General features: G+C 35.4%; 1 protein-coding gene across 7 annotated transcripts in view; it reads right to left on the bottom strand.

Moving 5' to 3' along the window:
* PDLIM5 (PDZ and LIM domain 5) overlaps window positions 1-19035 on the bottom strand; it is a 211413-nt gene that overhangs the window by 149807 nt on the left and 42571 nt on the right. For all 7 annotated transcript variants that reach the window (XM_051965053.1, XM_051965047.1, XM_051965048.1 and 4 more), the window contains exon 3: window positions 9714-9865. In XM_051965053.1, coding sequence (XP_051821013.1) covers window positions 9714-9865 — 152 coding nt within the window. The remainder of the gene's footprint in view (window positions 1-9713; window positions 9866-19035) is intronic.

Genomic DNA, 19035 nt, shown 5'->3' with positions numbered 1-19035 from the left:
GGATATGTTGCAGTATATCCTAGATACAATATATGTTTGCAGAACCGAACAGTTCTCTTGTTGCGTAGGGAGAATTGGATTCAGAAGGTATAAATAATCCAGGAAGAAAAACAAAAATGCAGATAGTTCACATTCGTTTCCCAGTGTTCTTTCTTTGGGTGTAGCTGCTTTTGTCCGTCATTTATCAATTGAAACTCAGGTCTCTTTGTCAAAGAAATCCACTTCCATCAAAATATGTCCTCATACAATATCGTTGTCGAAGTGTATAATGATCTCCTGGTTCTGCTCATTTCACTTAGCATCAGTTCATGTAGGTCTCTCCAAGCCTCTCTGTATTCATCCTGCTGGTCATTTCTTACAGAACAATAATATTCCATAACATTCATATACCACAATTTACCCAGCCATTCTCCAATTGATGGGCATCCATTCATTTTCCAGTTTCTAGCCACTACAAACAGGGCTGCTACAAACATTTTGGCACATACAGGTCCCTTTCCCTTCTTTAGTATTTCTTTGGGATATAAGCCCAATAGAAACACTGCTGGATCAAAGGATATGCACATTTTGATAATTTTTTGGGCATAATTCCAGATTGCTCTCCAGAATGGTTGGATTCGTTCACAACTCCACCAACAATGCATTAGTGTCCCAGTTTTCCCGCATCCCCTCCAACATTCATCATTATTTTTTCCTGTCATCTTAGCCAATCTGACAGGTGTGTAGTGGTATCTCAGAGTTGTCTTAATTTGCATTTCTCTGATCAATAATGATTTGGAACACTCTTTCATATGAGTGGTAATAGTTTCAATCTCATCCTCTGAAAATTGTCTGTTCATATCCTTTGACCATTTACCAATTGGAGAATGGCTTGATTTCTTATAAATTTGAGTCAGTTCTCTATATATTTTGGAAATGAGGCCTTTATCAGAACCTTTAACTGTGAAAATGTTTTCCCAGTTTGTTGCTTCCCTTCTAATCTTGTTTGCATTAGTTTTATTTGTACAAAGGCTTTTTAATTTGATGTAATCGAAATTTTCTATTCTGTGATCAGTAATGGTCTCTAGTTCATCTTTGGTCACAAATTTCTTTCTCCTCCACAAGTCTGAGAGATAAACTATTCTATGTTCCTCTAATTTATTTATAATCTCGTTCTTTATGCCTAGGTCATAGACCCATTTTGATCTTATCTTGGTATATGGTGTTAAGTGTGGGTCCATGCCTAATTTCTGCCATACTAATTTCCAATTATCCCAGCAGTTTTTATCAAATAATGAATTCTTTTCCCAGAAGTTAGGGGCTTTGGGTTTGTCAAACACTAGATTGCTATAATTGACTATTCTGTCTTGTGAGCCTAGCCTTTTCCACTGATCCACTAATCTATTTCTTAGCCAATACCAAATGGTTTTGGTGACTGCTGCTTTATAATATAATTTTAGATCAGGTACAGCTAGGCCACCTTCATTTGATTTTTTTTTCATTAATTCCCTTGAGATTCTCGACTTTTTATTGTTCCATATGAATTTTGTTGTTATTTTTTCTAGATCAATAAAATATTTTCTTGGAAGTCTGATTGGTATAGCACTAAATAAATAGATTAGTTTAGGGAGTATTGTCATCTTTATTATGTTCGCTCGGCCGATCCAAGAGCACTTAATATTTTTCCAATTATTTAAGTCTGACTTTATTTGTGTGGAGACTTTTTTATAATTTTGCTCATATAATTCCTGACTTTCCTTTGGTAGATAGATTCCCAAATATTTTATGGTATCAACAGTTATTCTGAATGGAATTTCTCTTTGTATCTCTTGCTGTTGGGTTTTGTTGGTGATGTATAAAAATGCTGAGGATTTATGGGGATTTATTTTGTAGCCAGCTACTTTGCTAAAATTATGAATTATTTCCAATAGCTTTTTGGTAGAATCTCTGGGGTTCTCTAGGTATACCATCATATCATCTGCAAAGAGTGATAGTTTGGTTTCCTCATTGCCTACTCTAATTCCTTTTATATCTTTCTCGACTCTTATTGCCGAGGCTAGTGTTTCTAATACGATATTAAATAATAATGGTGATAGTGGGCAACCTTGCTTCACTCCAGATCTTACTGGGAAAGGTTCCAGTTTTTCCCCATTGCATATGATGCTTACTGATGGTTTTAAATATATGCTCCTGACTATTTTAAGGAAAAGTCCATTTATTCCTATGCTCTCAAGTGTTTTTATTAGGAATGGATGTTGGATTTTATCAAATGCTTTTTCTGCATCTATTGAGATGATCATGTGGTTTTTGTTTGTTTGGTTATTGATATAGTCAATTATGCTAATAGTTTTCCTAATATTGAACCAGCCCTGCATTCCTGGTATAAATCCTACTTGGTCATAGTGTATTATCCTGGTGACAATTTTCTGTAATCTTTTTGCTAATATTTTATTTAAGATTTTAGCATCAATATTCATTAGGGAGATTGGTCTATAATTTTCTTTCTCTGTTTTCAGCCTACCTGGTTTAGGTATCAGTACCATATCTGTGTCATAAAAGGAGTTTGGTAGGACTCCTTCAATCCCTATTTTTTCAAATAGTTTATATAACATTGGAGTTAATTGTTCTTTAAATGTTTGGTAGAATTCACATGTAAATCCATCTGGTCCTGGGGATTTTTTCTTAGGGAGTTGATTGATAGTTTGTTCTATTTCTTTTTCTGAGATGGGACTGTTTAGGATATTTACTTCTTCCTCTGTTAGTTTGGGCAAGCTGTATTTTTGGAGGTATTTTTCTATTTCATTTAAGTTGTCGAATTTATTGGCATAAAGTTGGGCAAAGTAACTCCTAATTATTGCTCTAATTTCCTCTTCGTTAGTGGTGAGTTCTCCCTTTTCATTTTTAAGACTAACAATTTGATTTTCCTCTTTCCTTTTTTTAATCAGATTTACTAAGGGTTTGTCTATTTTGTTGGTTTTTTCATAGAACCAACTCTTAGTTTTATTAATCAATTCAATAGTTTTTTTACTTTCAATTTTATTGATCTCACCTTTTACTTTTAGAATTTCAAGTTTAGTGTTTGACTGGGGGTTTTTAATTTGTTCCTTTTCTAGCATTTTTAATTGCAAACCCAATTCATTGACCTTCTCTTTCTCTATTTTATACAAATAGGCCTCTAGAGATATGAAATTTCCCCTTATTACCGCTTTGGCTGCATCCCATACATTTTGGTATGATGTCTCATTATTATCGTTTTCTTGGGTGAAGTTATTAATTATGTCTATGATTTGCTGTTTTACCCAATCATTCTTTAGTATGAGATTATTTAGTTTCCAATTATTTTTTGGTCTACTTCCCCCTGCTTTTTTGTTGAATGTAATTTTCATTGCATCGTGGTCTGAAAAGGATGCATTTACTATTTCTGCCTTACTACATTTGAGTTTGAGGTTTTTATGTCCTAATATATGGTCAATTTTTGTATAGGTTCCATGAACTGCTGAAAAGAAAGTGTATTCCTTTCTGTCTCCATTACATTTTCTCCAGAGATCTATCATATCTAGCTTTTCTAGTATTCTGTTTACCTCTTTGACTTCTTTCTTATTTATTTTCTGGTTTGATTTATCTAATTCTGAGAGTGCAAGGTTAAGATCTCCCACTATTATAGTTTTACTGTCTATTTCTTCTTGCAGCTCTCTTAGTTTCTCTTTTAAGAATTTAGATGCTACCCCACTTGGTGCATATATGTTTAATATAGATAGTGCTTCATTATCCATGCTACCCTTTAGCAAGATATAGTGTCCTTCCTTATCTCTTTTAATTAGGTCAATTTTTGCTTTAGCTTGATCTGAGATCAGGATGGCTACCCCTGCTTTTTTGACTTCACCTGAAGCATAGTAGATTTTGCTCCAACCTTTTACCTTTAACCTGCATGTATCTCCCCGCTTCAGGTGTGTTTCCTGTAAACAACATATTGTAGGATTCTGGCTTTTAATCCATTCTGCTAACCGCTTCCTCTTTATGGGGGAGTTTACCCCGTTCACGTTTATGGTATGACCAATTCTGTATTACTTGCCATCTTGTTAACCCCGGTTTATGCTTTCCTCCCTTCTTTCCCCTTTCCCCCCCTTCCAAGTATTAAGCTTGTGAGCACCCCTTGCTTCTCACAGCCCTCCCTTTTTAGTGTCCCTCCCCCCGCCTTAGAGTTCCTCCCCCTATCTTACCCCTTTCCCTCCCAGTTCCCGTATTCCCTTCCGCTTAGCTTATTCCTTCCCTTTCCACTTTTCCCTTCTCACTTTTCAATGAGATGGGAGAAGTTTCACCATAGATTGAATATGTCTTAAGATTTTTCACTTAAAGCCAATTCTGAAGGCAGTAAGATACCCACTATATTCATCCCCCTCCATTCTTTCTCTCAGATATAATAGGTTTCCTATGCCTCTTCATGAGATGTACTACCCCCACTTTACCCTTTTTCTGGTACAATGTCCTTTCCACATCAATTTCTAGAACAAGGTATACATGTATTCTTTATACATCTATATAGTCAAAATATAGTTCCCAAGATTAATCTTTACCTTTTTAGATTTCTCTTGAGTTCTATATTTGTAGATCAAACTTTTTGTTAAGTTCTGGTTTTTTCATCAGAAATAGATGAAATTCGCTTACTTCGTTGAATGTCCATCTTCTTCCCTGGAAAAAGATGCTCATTCTCGCTGGGTAAGTTATTTTTGGTTGCATACCAAGTTCCTTAGCCTTTCGGAATATCATATTCCAGGCCCTTCGATCTTTTAATGTGGATGCTGCCAGATCCTGGGTGATCCTTATTGTGGCTCCTTGATACTTGAATTGGGTTTTTCTAGCCGCTTGCAATATTTTTTCTTTCATCTGAGGGTTCTGGCATTTGGCCACTATATTCCTTGGTGTTTTGATTTTAGGATCCCTTTCAGTGGGTGATCGATGAATCCTTTCAATGTTTATTTTTTCCTCTGTTCCTATGACTTCTGGGCAGTTCTCTTTGATAATTTCCTGGAAGACAGTGTCCAGGCTCTTTTTTTCATCATGTTTTTCTGGGAGTCCAATGATTCTCAGATTGTCTCTCCTGGATCTGTTTTCCAGGTCTGTTGTCTTCCCCAGAAGGTATTTCACATTTTTCTCCATTGTTTGATTTTTTTGGATTTGCTTGACTGATTCTTCTTGTCTCCTCGAGTCATTCAATTCCACTTGTTCAATTCTGATTTTCAGTGAAGTATTCTCTTCACTCACTTTTTAAAAATCTTTTTCTAATTGTCCAATTGAGTTCTTTTGTTCTGTGGAATTTTTTTCCATTTCGCCAATTTTGTTTTTTAGAGAGCTGTTTTCTGTTTCCAGTTCACTAATCCTATTTTTCAAGGATTTTACTTCTTTATCCACTCTCTCTTTAACTTTCTCCAGGCTCTTTTCCCATTTTTCTTCTAGCTCCCTTGTGAGAGCCTTTTTAATCACTTCTATGAGGTTCATCTGTGCTGAGGAACAGACGATCTCTTCCTTTGGGGAATCACCTGGGGACTGTCTGTTTTTAGTCTCCTCAGGATTTAGAGTCTGCTCTCTATCTGTATAGAAGCTGTCAAGGGTTAAAGTCCTCTTCAGCTTCTTGCTCATTCTGTCTATTAATCAGAGACAAACTACCAAAGAAAAACAGAAAAAACTGGAGTCTTTCTTTGGGGAGGGGCTGGGTATGTTATCGAGCTTCCTCTACAGACTGCAGGGGGCAGCAGTGAGGCACTAGCAGGACTGTGCTGCGCCTGCGCTCTGAGATCCCAAAGCGTGCTGAGTCACTGAGGGGGGGAAGGGGGGAGCGGCCAGGTCCTGAGAGACTCCAGCTGTTTGCGGTTGTGTTCTTCAGCCCCGGTGTTTTTAGCTTCTCTGCTGGGCTGTTGACTTGCTGCAGGTTCCAAACCTGTAGCGAAGCTCCCCCGCAGAGACGGCTACGATCACTCCCCACCCCCTCTCAGCTCTGCTCCCGTGCTCTCACTGCCGCTGCCCTCAGCCTGCGCCCGATCTAAAACCGCCCCAGCCCTCCAGTAAAGACAGACCTTTCTTGGCGGATCTCAAGGATGGCTTCTCTTGGTAACTATTTGTGGGTTTTTTTCAGTCAAGCATTGATTCAGAGGCTTGTAATGAAGTGGATAGTGAGAGAAAGCGCGGAGCTTATGCAACTGTGAGCCTCCTCTCCGCCATCTTAACCGGAAGTGGGAGATCATTTTGAGTTAGGGTCTTCGTTTCCCACACAAGGGGTTATTATGACTTGCATGTGGATTGGAATTAAGTGAGACTGAGCTATGTAAAGTTGTCAGCCTCACTCCTCCAGATTGGAGAAGGGAAAAGTTGGAGGAGACTAGACTGAATGAGTAATTATGAAAGGTGATAAAAGCCAGGAAGTAAAGATTTAACATCATATAGTTACCAATGAAAAGGAAGCAATATGATAAAAGTGTTATTTTATAATATGGCATTGTACCTGAAGAGTTACTACACTGTACCTATTCACTGAGTTAGTGATATTTAGGTGTATAACTTTAAGGAGGACAAAAGACAGAGGGAAAAATTCATATATATATATATATATATATATATATATGAATATTTATAATCAGCATTCTTTGTAGTAGCAGAAGAATTGGAAACAAAACGGATGCTCATCAACTCGGGAAAGAATTTACAAACTGAAGTACATGAATGTAATGGATTATTACTCTACCATAAGTAATGATGAATATGAAGAATTCAAGGACACTTGGGAAACTTGTATGAATAAAAAAAAGAAAACTTAACATCCTTTAATTATAAATTCTGAAATAATTTCCAACTTCCCTCACTTCTGATCAAGGACTTCTCTCAGAAGTATTTAATAATTAAGATGGCAACAGAAATCAAAGAGAAAAGGGCTGTGATTGATCGGAGACCATGCCATTTTCTCAAGCCTTGATCAGATTAGGATAATGACCTTACTAAGAAAATGTCTCTAATTTACTTCTGAACAGTAAAATAAAAGAATGAGGGATTGAATGGTTTTACAAAAATTATTCTGAAGGCAGTGCCAAAAGTTAATTTACTGTTGTTATTTGATGAATCAAAATATTAAGTGAACTTTATCTGAGTTCTATTTTCTCATGCTATAATTTTAGCTATTATTTGAGAATATCATAAGCTGTAAGCAAAAGATTTATCAAAGAGATTTTCAGAGCCATAAAGTAATGCTGCCCATCTTTGGCTATTTTTTTCTCTTTAAACAGAAATATTTATATTAGATTAATGTTAAATTATAAGAATTATTTCCAGCTGGCTCAAACCTAAAACACAGAGTATATATTTCTATCTGACTCAGTGATACAACTAAGGGCCAAAAACAAAGAAGAAAATTCTGAAAGGTAAATACTGGAATCAAGAAGACCAGCTGCTATCATCCAGGTAGTACTGTAGATGAAGAAGACTTAGACTGAAGATGAATTAACAGGAATGAAAGGAAAGTTCATATCTAATATATATATATATATTTATAATATATATATATATATATATATATATTTCCTCCTTTTTCTCCTCTTTCCTATATATATATATAGGAAAGGGGGAAAAAAATTTAACAACTTTACTGGTATTCTAACTAGTTCTTTTGGTTTCAATTATTAATCTCTATGCAAATGACTCCAGATCTATTTACTTGACCTCAATTGTTCTGAGTTTTAGTCCTTTATCACTAAGATTTCCTATAGGCATTTCAAACTTAGCATATTAAAAAGAGAGTGTATTATTTTTAGCACCAAACCTACTGCTTTCCCTAACTTTCTTATTCTCTCATAGGTATCAATCTAGGTTTATAACCACAGTCATTCTTTTGGTTTTTTTTCCCCCTGAGACAATTGGGGTTAAGTGACTTACCCAGGATCACACACTAGTTAGTGTTAAGTGTTTGAGACCAGATTTGAACTCAGGTTCTCCTGACTTCAGGGCTGGCGCTCTACCCATTTTACCCCGTAGCTGCTCTCCCCCTCCCCCCTCTCCTGCAGTCATTCTTAATTCTTCATTCCCCCTATATATTTTAACAATTGTCAAGCATTGTTGATTGACCCATCCCCTTCTCTCTAGTTCAAACTCTTATTACCTCTGATCTGATAGCTGTAAGAGTCTTCTAGAAGGCCTCCCTGAACCCAGTCTCTTTGTCTCTGATCCCTCGTCCACACAGCTGAAAAAATGACATTTCTAAAGCACAAGTCTGATCCCTGTTTTAAAAGTTCCAAAAGCTTTCTTATTACTTATAGGATCAAATACAATTTCCTCTGTTTGGCATTTAAAGCCCTTCACAATTTGGCTTAGACCTACCTATCCAGACTTATTAAACATTATTTCCCTTCATATACTCTACACTTCATCCAAAGTAACTTAATTGCTGTTCCTTACAAATAAAATTCCATATTTGTTCCACCATCTCTAAACTTGGACAAATTATATGCTTTCCCAGTAATACTTTCCTCTTTCTTACTTTTCAGAATCCTTTCAAATCCCTGCTCAAAAACAGCCCCATATGAGACTTCTATTTTTTTTTTTAGTCATGCTATCTATCCACAAGGTTGCTTTGTATTAACTTTGTATGTATTTTGAATTTATGTCAATATGTACATGGGGTAGCTAGATGGTGAGCCTTAAATCAAGAAGACTCATCTTCCTGCATTCAAATCTGGATGGAGATACTTACTAGAAGTGTGACCCTGGGCAAGTCACTTAACCCTTGTTTGCCTCACTTCCTCATCTTGTAAAACAAACTGGAGAAGTAAATGGCAAACAATTGAAGTATCTCTGCTAAGAATACCCCAAATGGGGTCAGACACTACTGAAATGATGAACCCAACCCATATATATATAGTTTCCTTATAAAATAAAAATAGCAGGAACTGCTTCATATTTTTGTGTTTTTACCCTATCCCAGGTAGGGTATGGGATACACCAGAAGCTTAATAAAAGCCAGCTGACAAATTGATTGATATGAAGATGATTCTTCAACTGTCTTGGTTAATAATATTAACAACAAATTCCCTTGAATTTCTTTATCCTCAAATTCCCTTAAATTATATTGAAAATGTCTACATTTTCAATCTTTCAAGTATTTGAGACCAGGAATACAGAGACAAAGTTAAATATTTCCTTCAAGTCCAGAAAACAAGAGTTTGCTTAATTTTTAATGTTTCGGTAGCCTAAAGGATTCTTTATTAGAATCAGTACCAAATTACTTAAGTTGGAAATTCATCCAAAAAAAGGCAACATCTGGTTTTCATCTGTTCTCAAGGGAACCAGAGAAGTGTTTTGACTGGAAAATAAGATATTGGGTAGTTAAACAAGGGGCATGTGAAAGCAAACAGGCAGATATGGAAGACATGATACACAGCTAAAGAAAAGAGATTAAAGCCAACAAAACTTTTGATTTTAGAATGTGAGAAATAATCCATTATCATTCATTATTTAAACAAACCCCAAAATGACACCTCAAAAATGCAAATTAAGTTAACTCTTGCCCTTTTGCCCCCAAAATTTTCCCTTGGGAGTGATGAAGAATTCTATTAACAAAAATAACCTTTTAAACATAAGATTTTTAACAGTCTACACAATCTGCTGTCTTTAGGGCAATAGACACCAAACATAAAAAGATATGCAAACCAAGATTGCTCTGTTTTCTTTTCCTTAAAAATAAAACAGTAACTTACCTTTGTAGAGTCATGTTCAAAGAGCCTGTACAAGCCTTAATCTTGTTCTGTGCTTCAAGATGTGTCATTCCCTGAGCACTTATCCCATCGATGCTAAGAACCACGTCTCCTATTCTCACATGGGCTTGAGATGCTTTACCACCATCCTTTAGCTGGAATAAACACATTGTGCTACATTAGATACGAGTGCTATTCCTCAACAAACAGAATAACCTAAGGGATAAGAAATCATGTTTATGTGATGTAAAGAAAAGAAGAGCAAATTACAACCCTCTAACACTTCAGTAAAAAACAAAATTATCTGCAACAATAAATGAAACTATGATAATTAATTATACCTTAACACCAGCATGTGAGTCATGTCATATATTTAATAACTATAAAAACTTTTCAGAGAAAAGACACCTTAGCCTGCAACATAATAAAAGGTGGTAAAATGACTAACAATAAATATGTTGTTCTCATGAATATATATGGAAAGTTCAGATTTTAGCAGAAAAAAAAAGAATTACAATTGAAATGTGTGGGAGTTTTTCATGCATTTACATAAATAATGAAAAATATTTCTAATCTGGGCTCTATAAACTTGACTTTTTAAGAAACTTATAATTTTGAAAATTATTTCCATATAATTACTTTCAGTTATAATCTTATGTATTATATTTTATATATTTAAAAAACAAATTTGAAAAAGGCTTCCAGACAGCTAAAATGACCCTTGACAAAAAGGCTAAGAACCCCTGTTTTAAACACTTGTCTATTTTGTCTGAATTGAAAAAATAACATCCTGAGATAGTGCTAGCAAAATTATATTGATAACCACAATTCTTCTCCCCATGTTAAAAGGAGTTTTTCCTATTGCTTGGGGACTTGAATTTTATTTTTGATGTTGAATTCTTCCTGTTCTAAGATCTCTCAGCAGGATGGGAAGAAAACTGTTTGTTGATAACTGCCAGACATAACTGGGCATCATGGTCCTTAATTCCCAAACCTTTCTTCCCTTGCCCAATAAAATTTCCTTTGTGTTCATACTATTTAGTTTGATCTGCTGCCATTTATTATTTTCTTTTGCCAAAAGAAGTGAACAAAAGTAACATCAAAATACTGAGGATGAAAGCCATGTGGGACAAGAGAAACCCTTCTGATGAAAAAAAATGACAATTTCAACATTTAATATACATAAGTCCCAATAATTAATTGGTTTAGGAAGGAGTCATGAAGAAATAACACAATATATTCACTATTGTATCAATATTCTAAATATTCTAAAATTAGTGATTTAATGATTTTTAGTTCAAGAAAAAAAAAGAAAATTTAAATGAGAATTTATCAAGAAACCATATTCCAAACCAAAACATCTTATTTGTTCACATGTTGTATCCTTCTAGCAGAAGATAAATTATGAAGGCATGGAAGGTATTACTTATGTCTTTGTATTGAATCTCTTATACACAATAGGAAATGTACTAAATGCTTGTGGCTAAAGGGTTTTGTCCAGGCCTTTTTACATTTAGGAGATACCAGAACATCCCTCTGTACTATTAAAATCCTTTACTGTCACTGCATTCAGACCATCTCCTCTTCTCTGCACACATTTTTTTATCGCTCTACTTTACATGCCTTCTTCTATATAAGTCATTCTTACAAACATAGTGCAGTCTACTTACACTGATAATACTTACTTCAACTGACTTTTAAATCCCCCACAAAATTTATCTGGAGGTTGTAGTAATCTAATATTTACAACAACAAAGCACATCAATGGAATATAAGTGTGCATGTGTGTGTGTGTGTCCATGTGCATGTGTGTATTTTTGTTAAAAAACATTTTTTCTAAGTCATGGACAATCAAAGATCATTATGAGTAGTAAGCAATTCCCCAAATTCAGTGCAATTCATTTTTTTGTATGTCAATCTTCAGTGGCTATCCCAGATAGCTAGCACCATGCTCAAGCTACAGTGCTTGAAGGCCACACTAGGGAATTTTAATTTTATTTTATATTCAACTTATCATAGGGAGCCACTGAAATTTCTTCAACAAGAAAGTAAGACAGTCAAGACATGCTTCAGGAACATCAGTTTGGCAGATGTGTGAAGATTGGATTAGAGAGAGGAAGATCTGGAAGCAGAGAGACCAATTAGGGTGATGTTGCATTTAATAAATGTTAAGATGATAAAGAAAACAGGAAAGAAAGGGCAAAAGGAGTGGTGGAAATAAGACAGCATTTGATTTACTCCATGGCTGATCTTATGAACTTTTAGGACTTGTTCTTATACATTTAAGGATCTATTCTTGACTGAATTCTACAAAACATTTATCTATTTCCCAGAGCCCAGGGAATCCATCACACATGTAGCCAGTGCGCACAAAGAACTTCCTAGCAAAACAAAGAACAAAGATGTTATTATTAAGTTTGTTCAGAATAAATCTCTGACTTTACTCAACTCTCTTGAGTAGATCTCCAGACTTTGGACTATGACTAGAGATGGCCAAAGTGTTCTGTCTTTTTCCCATTATCTGATTTGTCAGTCAGACATGGGGATTTTGAAGGTAATAAGAACCCTAATTCCTAGAATTATTTGTTTTCTATTCATATTGTTAAGTGTGTTGACTGGCTAAGACAGTACTCTGGATTCTTTTGGTCTCTCTCTTTTTTTTAATCACAATTGCTGTGTATTGGTTAAATTTCAGTAGGAAATAGAGAAAATTAAGTTCATTAATTTTTTTTCAATTTCTGAATTTTTTTAACATCAATGGCTTATCTGAATAGTATTACAATCATACAATATCTTCTTTCCATCAATAACCTTAATCTATTTTGATGTTGAATTTTTTCTTTGGCTCTAACCAGATAGTGGTCTGAATGCACAGAATTGATTTTTATATGATCCCCTAAAGTAGTTTCCTGTCTTAAAATGTGTCCATTTCTGTCTCTCTTTCTGTGTGTGTGTGTGTGTGTGTGTGTATGTATGTGTGTGAGAGAGCGCGAGCACAAGTGCACTATTTTGTTCACTTATCTTTTCATTCCTCACTTTCTGTCTTGGTTTGGAACCAAGTATTCATGTCATAAATGCAAAGAATCTAAATAGTTTATAATTCTTTGTGACATTCTCCCACATGCAAATTTTTGCAGCAAAACATTAGCAGACATTGTTAAAATATCTTGGGCTTCAAGCTCTTAGAATTGCTCTACTTTTTATTCCTTTGGAGATATCAGTTCATATGCTGAATTCCCTTCATTGTTATTACTTAAGCTTGTCCCAAACACTACCAAGGCAAGAAGTCCAAGTTCATCCAGAATACTCCTCCTAGTCTTGGGGCACTCCCTGAAGCCAAAGTCACCAATTCTTCTGTCTTTTAAATCAGCCTCAGAGATCAAGACTTGCTCAAGAACTGTCAAAAACTTCTCAAGAATACAAAATAAAGTATAAGGTAAATATGACAAGTTTATAAATGAAAGAATTCAGGAGCCTAATAATATCATGAATAATACTTTCTTCCAAAAACAATCAGAAGGTACTGGTTAATAGGGAACACCATCCAGATTCTTTCGGAAAGCATTCAAAGCTTTCTATAATCTGGCCCTAACCTCTTTTTGTGTAATATTTCCTTGCTACTTCCCTGCACAATCCTGCAAACTCTAGCAAAACTCTTCTTCTGCTAGTTGTCCTTGAAACATATAAAACGTCCCTTGTCATCTCACATTTGGCTAGCATGCCTTCCCAGTCTCCTCTGGAAAGCAGAAGCTTGAGTTTTCTTTCAACAATGTTCAAGTTCCACTGAGAATTCTTTCTTGAACACTTAAATATCTCTTCTCACAATAGGCTCTCTCATCATTAAATTCCTACAGAACTTTGACATATATCATAAACTATCTTGTATTATTTATTATTTTATTTGTGTCCTACCTCCCTGCCCATCTAAACGAAGGCATCTTAAAGGCAAAGATTATGTCATCAATTCCTTTGTCATTAAGCACTTCTGGTAATGCCCAGCACAATGGTGCCAAATGAATGCACTTCAATGCCTGTTCACTTTGCCTGTAAGATGATATATTCAATAATAAGCATTCAAATGCCTTTAGCAAAATGTGTACAGATGTTATGGGCCAGAATTCTGTATTTAAAACAAGGATTCTTACAAGGTGCTAAGTTAGTGGAATTGATAATACAGTGGTTATCTAGTTTAGCATGGTGATTAATAGTTCTCTAGTTCAGTACATGTACTTAGTACTTAATATAGTTTCATAAGATTGACACCTATTCTACAACATTCACGCCTATGATAATGTAAGTATAAGAGAGCACATAAGCAGGGACAAACTCAGGGTCAGAGCCAGAGAAGACAAGAGGACTGAAGGCAGGAGCTCAAACTCTCAGAGCCAAGAAGAGACAGATTCATTCCATCTTCATCAGGCTCATGGTGGCTGGCCTGTCCTCCTGCTCCCCAGGAGGACTGAGACCAAGGCCTGTCTGAAGGGCCTCAAGAAAGCTAGCTGAGCCCCAGGCTAGGAGAAAATAAAGAATTTGGACTTTAGCTATTCTAGTGGTGATTAATCTACTGAAATGAAGGCTGGACCAAGACCTCCAAAAAACCCACCAGAACACTACACACATACTTTATTAAAAAGGGCAAATTAAGTGGAAAAAACGTTGGTGGTATGATGGGGAACAGGAGGAATCTGGTATCATCCAAGCCAGCCTAGAAACATATTAGAAAAGCTGCTAATGGAAATAGTCACAACAGGAAGTTAGGTATTCCAAGAAAAGATAATGGAGACTGGGATAAATGGGATAGTGAACTGGGAATGAGAAAAGCATATATGGTAAGGCAAATAGGATTTGGATAGGGCTCCCGTATAGGGGGTTGGCAGTATGATAAGTGAGTCATGCTCTATGTTTATCTTCAACCTTCAAGCTGCTCTTCTCTCATGCTAGGTCAGGAAAAGGAAGTGATGTTCACATTGGTGTAGATGCCACTTCTTGGAAACAAATCGGGTGCTTTATGTGGCTTGCCTGAATTTGTGGGAACAACCCCACAACAAACTTCTGTCTTCTACTCCTACCATCAAGATCCTTGCTCTCCATGAGTTCTGACTCCAAATGATTGGATACTTTTGGAATTATTTTCATCTTATGTTCATACTCTTTTATAAGGAGCAAATCCTGGAGCATCTAAGTCTTCCAACAAGTCAGTTTGCTTTGGAATTTTCATTGCAGTCTATATTGTATCAAGTCCTGCCTGTTATCTGGTATAGCAAAGACCTGTGCCCATGTTTTGACCATTCCTCCTGCTGCCCCTCATAGCTCTTGATCTAAGTTGGCTTAGAAACCTTGTTTCTTACCTGGAAAACCTTTTTGAAGGTGAAAGGAACTAATATTGAAAATGGGATATAATCTGTGGAAGACCTTTTGAAAGGTAAGGAAGTAATATTTAAAATGGGAACACTTCAGGCAAAGAGAATCTCAGGAAGTATCCTCCTTCACCTGAAAAGAAAATCTCAAGAGAGAAAGATTAAAGGGCAAATCTTACAAGAAAAAATACACACTCCAAAGATGGGGATGAGGTTTCACAGTCAGGACATGGAAGTCAGTAGGGAATTCTACACAATGTGTGAGATTGTAACATTATTTACCTCTGAGACTACAACCAATCCAACTTCTAAATGACTAATGTAGCCAGTACTTAGGACTTCATGGAGGACATATTTTCATACTAAATCGTCAACTCATTGCACTCCGTACTGAAGGTCAGGTGTCTAGGGTTAAGAAGTGAATGCCTAGCCTGAACAAAAGTTCTCTTGTATCCCATATGATAAAGGGATAGGACCCACTGGGACTCTCCCCAAACAAGGGAAGTTTTTCCAGGCAGAGAAGGTACTCAAGAATGAAGTTTCCAGAACACACTGTAGTCCTAAAGAGTCTGAATGCCAAAAAGAACGTTTTGTATTTGATTATGGAGGCAACAGATGTCAAAGTGTTGCCCTACTGACCATATAGATATTCTTATGGAAGTGAGAGAGGAGAGGAGGGTTAACAGCTGTGTCTACTGAGTTATCTTTACTTCATATCCCTTCTAGGCATGGTTAAGTAAACCTCCTTTTGGTGAACCCCTATAAGTGTCACGTTTCATTCCAATTTTAGGGTGACACTTTTGGTTAGGCTTAGGCAAAAACATCTTGTTTCTAACAGGCTGATTCTAAAACCATTTTGGAAGGAAATGTATACATATACATACATGAATATGTATGTGTGTGTGTTCATAAAAACACGCACACATATTTTCCCCTTAAAGAATATCTCTCTTAGAGAACATAAAACAAATTATCTGTCAGATTTATAGATGAACAAACAAGAACATAGGGATCAGAGGAGGTAAAATGGATAATTCTGTTTACACTAAATTTTAAAAGTTCTGCACAAGCAAAACTAATGCAGGCAAAATTACAAAGAAAACAGAAAATAAGGGGAAATAGTTCACATTAAATTTCTCTAATTTCATTTCTCAAAAATATAGAGGATTGCCCTAAAGATCCATTTGCCCAACTGAAAAATGAGCAAGGGATATAAACAAACAGTTTTCACAAGAAGAAATAAAAATTATCAATTCACATGAAAAAAATTCTCTAAATTACTAATAATAACAGATATGCAAATTAAGATTCTGAAGTTATCTCACATTCATTAAATCGGTCACCAAGACAGAAAATGAAAATAACAAATGCTGGGGTGAGAGTAATGTACAGTTAATGTGTTACTACAAACCCAATATAATACTGCATAACACTAATACACTGGTAGTGGAGCTGTGACCTAGTCCAGCCATTATGGAAAACAGTTTACAATCTCTTTGATCCAGCAATAATGCTCCTAAGGCTATATGCCTAAGGCTATATCCCAGATCAAAGTGAAAGGAAAAAACCCACATGTACAAAAATATTTACAAAAGTTCTTTTTTTGTGCTGGAAGAATCCTATATCATACAAATTGCAGATATCAGAAAACTCTATAGTCCAATGAAGCTGATGTTCTTGCTCAAATAAAACATTGTTTCTTGCCTCTTGGCCTTTGTCACAGCTAGAATGCTCTTTTTCCTCATCTCTGCCCCTTAGAATCCTTAATTTCTTTCAAAATTGAGTACAAATGCCACCTTTTACAGAAGAACCTTCCTGATCTCCCAAGATGTGAAGGCCTTCCCAAATTATCTTTGTATTTATTTTACATAGACCTACACAGGTACATGTTATCTACCCAGAAAGATTAAAAGTTCCATGAAGACAATGATTGTTTTATTTTTATTTTTTAATCTCACTACCTCCAGTATATCAGTTAAGGAATGGCTGAATAACTTATGGTATATGATTGTGATAGAATATTATATAAAATGATAATGGGGATAGTTTCAAGAAAAACCTGAGAAAACTTATATGAACTAATACGAAATGAAGAACCAGGAGAACTAAGTACACAGAACTAGTAATACTGAAATGATGATCAATTGTGAAAGACCAAGCAACTCTGATCAATTCAATAATCCATGCCAGTTCCAAAGGACTTTCTATATATCTCCAGAGAGAGAACTGATGAATCCTTGAAAGCAAATTGAAACATATTTTTTCCTCTTTATTTTTTCTTGATTCTTTTTGGTAGAAGGCTGTTGTGGAAATGTGCTTTACGTGACTTCTTGCAAGGGTATCATATCACTTGCTTTCTCAATTGGTTTGGAAAGGGTTGGAAGAAGGAGGGAGTTTGGAACTGAAAATAACTTTTTAAAAGAAATTTTAAGTAAAAGGAGTATCTCTCTCAAGAAGATGGCCCAATCCTACTCAATAGTTTATTCCAATGATTTAATACAATTGTTAGGGAAAGCTCCTTAACCCATTTCTAAGCAAGATGCCTCCTGAATCAATTAAGTGCTCACTTTTTGATTCCTTTGTAAAAATGGGAAAAAGCCTGACATAGATTTCCCTCAACCTGTTGTTACAGAACTATTTTTAGTTTTTCCTCATATGAAGTATTTCCTTATACTTGAATCAGTTCCATTTCTCCATATACAAATTTTTTTACTTGCCACAAAAACTGAAGCATATAATATTGAACACTAATAAGACCCTGGACCAATAGTAAGATGATGATAATGATGATGATGATGATGATGATGGAGCTGCTGTGTGCAAAGAAAAAAAGCAAGATGCCCTTCCTGAAAATGTAAGAAATTATTGATGTTGCTGCTAACTATCAAATTAAAGGACATTTATCTCCTTTCTGTCAATAACCTATACACATACTTATAAGTGATTTGTCTGGGTATTTATTAGGAAGTATTTCCAATCTCAAAAGAAAATATCGCAAAAATTTTTTAAAAAGAAAAAATAAAGAATCTCACAAATATTACTACTGTATTCATTTATCTAAAGGAAGAATCCAACCACTAAAGCACAGAAAAAAACCATTTCTCTTTTCCTAATTAGGTACTTGACAGAATATAAATTCTTAACAGTTCAGGAAAGACACTGAGGTCACTATTTATTCAGAGTTCATGTTTTACTCAGTTTTGCAAGCTTGAATAGTATACATTTGTTTGAAGTAGACACAGTTTTCTGTCACCAATATGTCCAATACATATTATATGGCATCCAGTAACCATGCATGTATTTTAGAAATGCAAAATACGTAAGATTTACAATGAGACTACTAGTTCAAACTGAACATAAATCATACTAATTACTAACATAAATGCTTCTCTTTCTCTTCTAGTACTGTACTCCATCACTGAAACCACTAAATCAAATACAGTGGTACTTTAAAAAAAAGTTACTGTATCCAATCTTCTCTTTATGCTGCATTGTGTACAACTACCCATGATTTAAATGTTTTAAAATACCTTTATGCATAATTTCTATTTCAGATACTTCAGATACTAGCAAGTATCTATGTCAGATTTGAATTCAGGAACGATGAGTCTTTGTGAATTTAGGCCCCAGTGTTCTATCAACTGAGCCACTCAGCTGCCTCCTCAGAATCCTTATTTTCTTTCAAAATTCAGTTCAAAATGGTGCTTTCTACAGAAGGGCTTTGCTGATCCCCAAATGCAAATACCTTCCCCCATCCAAATTACCCCTTTACTTTACATAGTCCTAGGTGGCTACATGTTGTTTACCCAGGGACTAAAAAGCTCCTTGAGAACAGTGACTGTGTTATTTTTTGTTTTTATATCTCCTATATTTCCAATACATAGTATAAGTGCCTAATAAATGCTTGTGGATGAATAAGTGAGTAACTTTAGAAAAAAATTAGTTATACCAGTTAACAGTATGGTCAT

This window comes from Antechinus flavipes, chromosome 6 (genome assembly GCF_016432865.1).
Source record: "Antechinus flavipes isolate AdamAnt ecotype Samford, QLD, Australia chromosome 6, AdamAnt_v2, whole genome shotgun sequence".
NCBI classification, from domain to species: Eukaryota; Metazoa; Chordata; class Mammalia; order Dasyuromorphia; family Dasyuridae; genus Antechinus; species Antechinus flavipes.
This window is presented reverse-complemented; position numbering and strand designations above follow the sequence as displayed.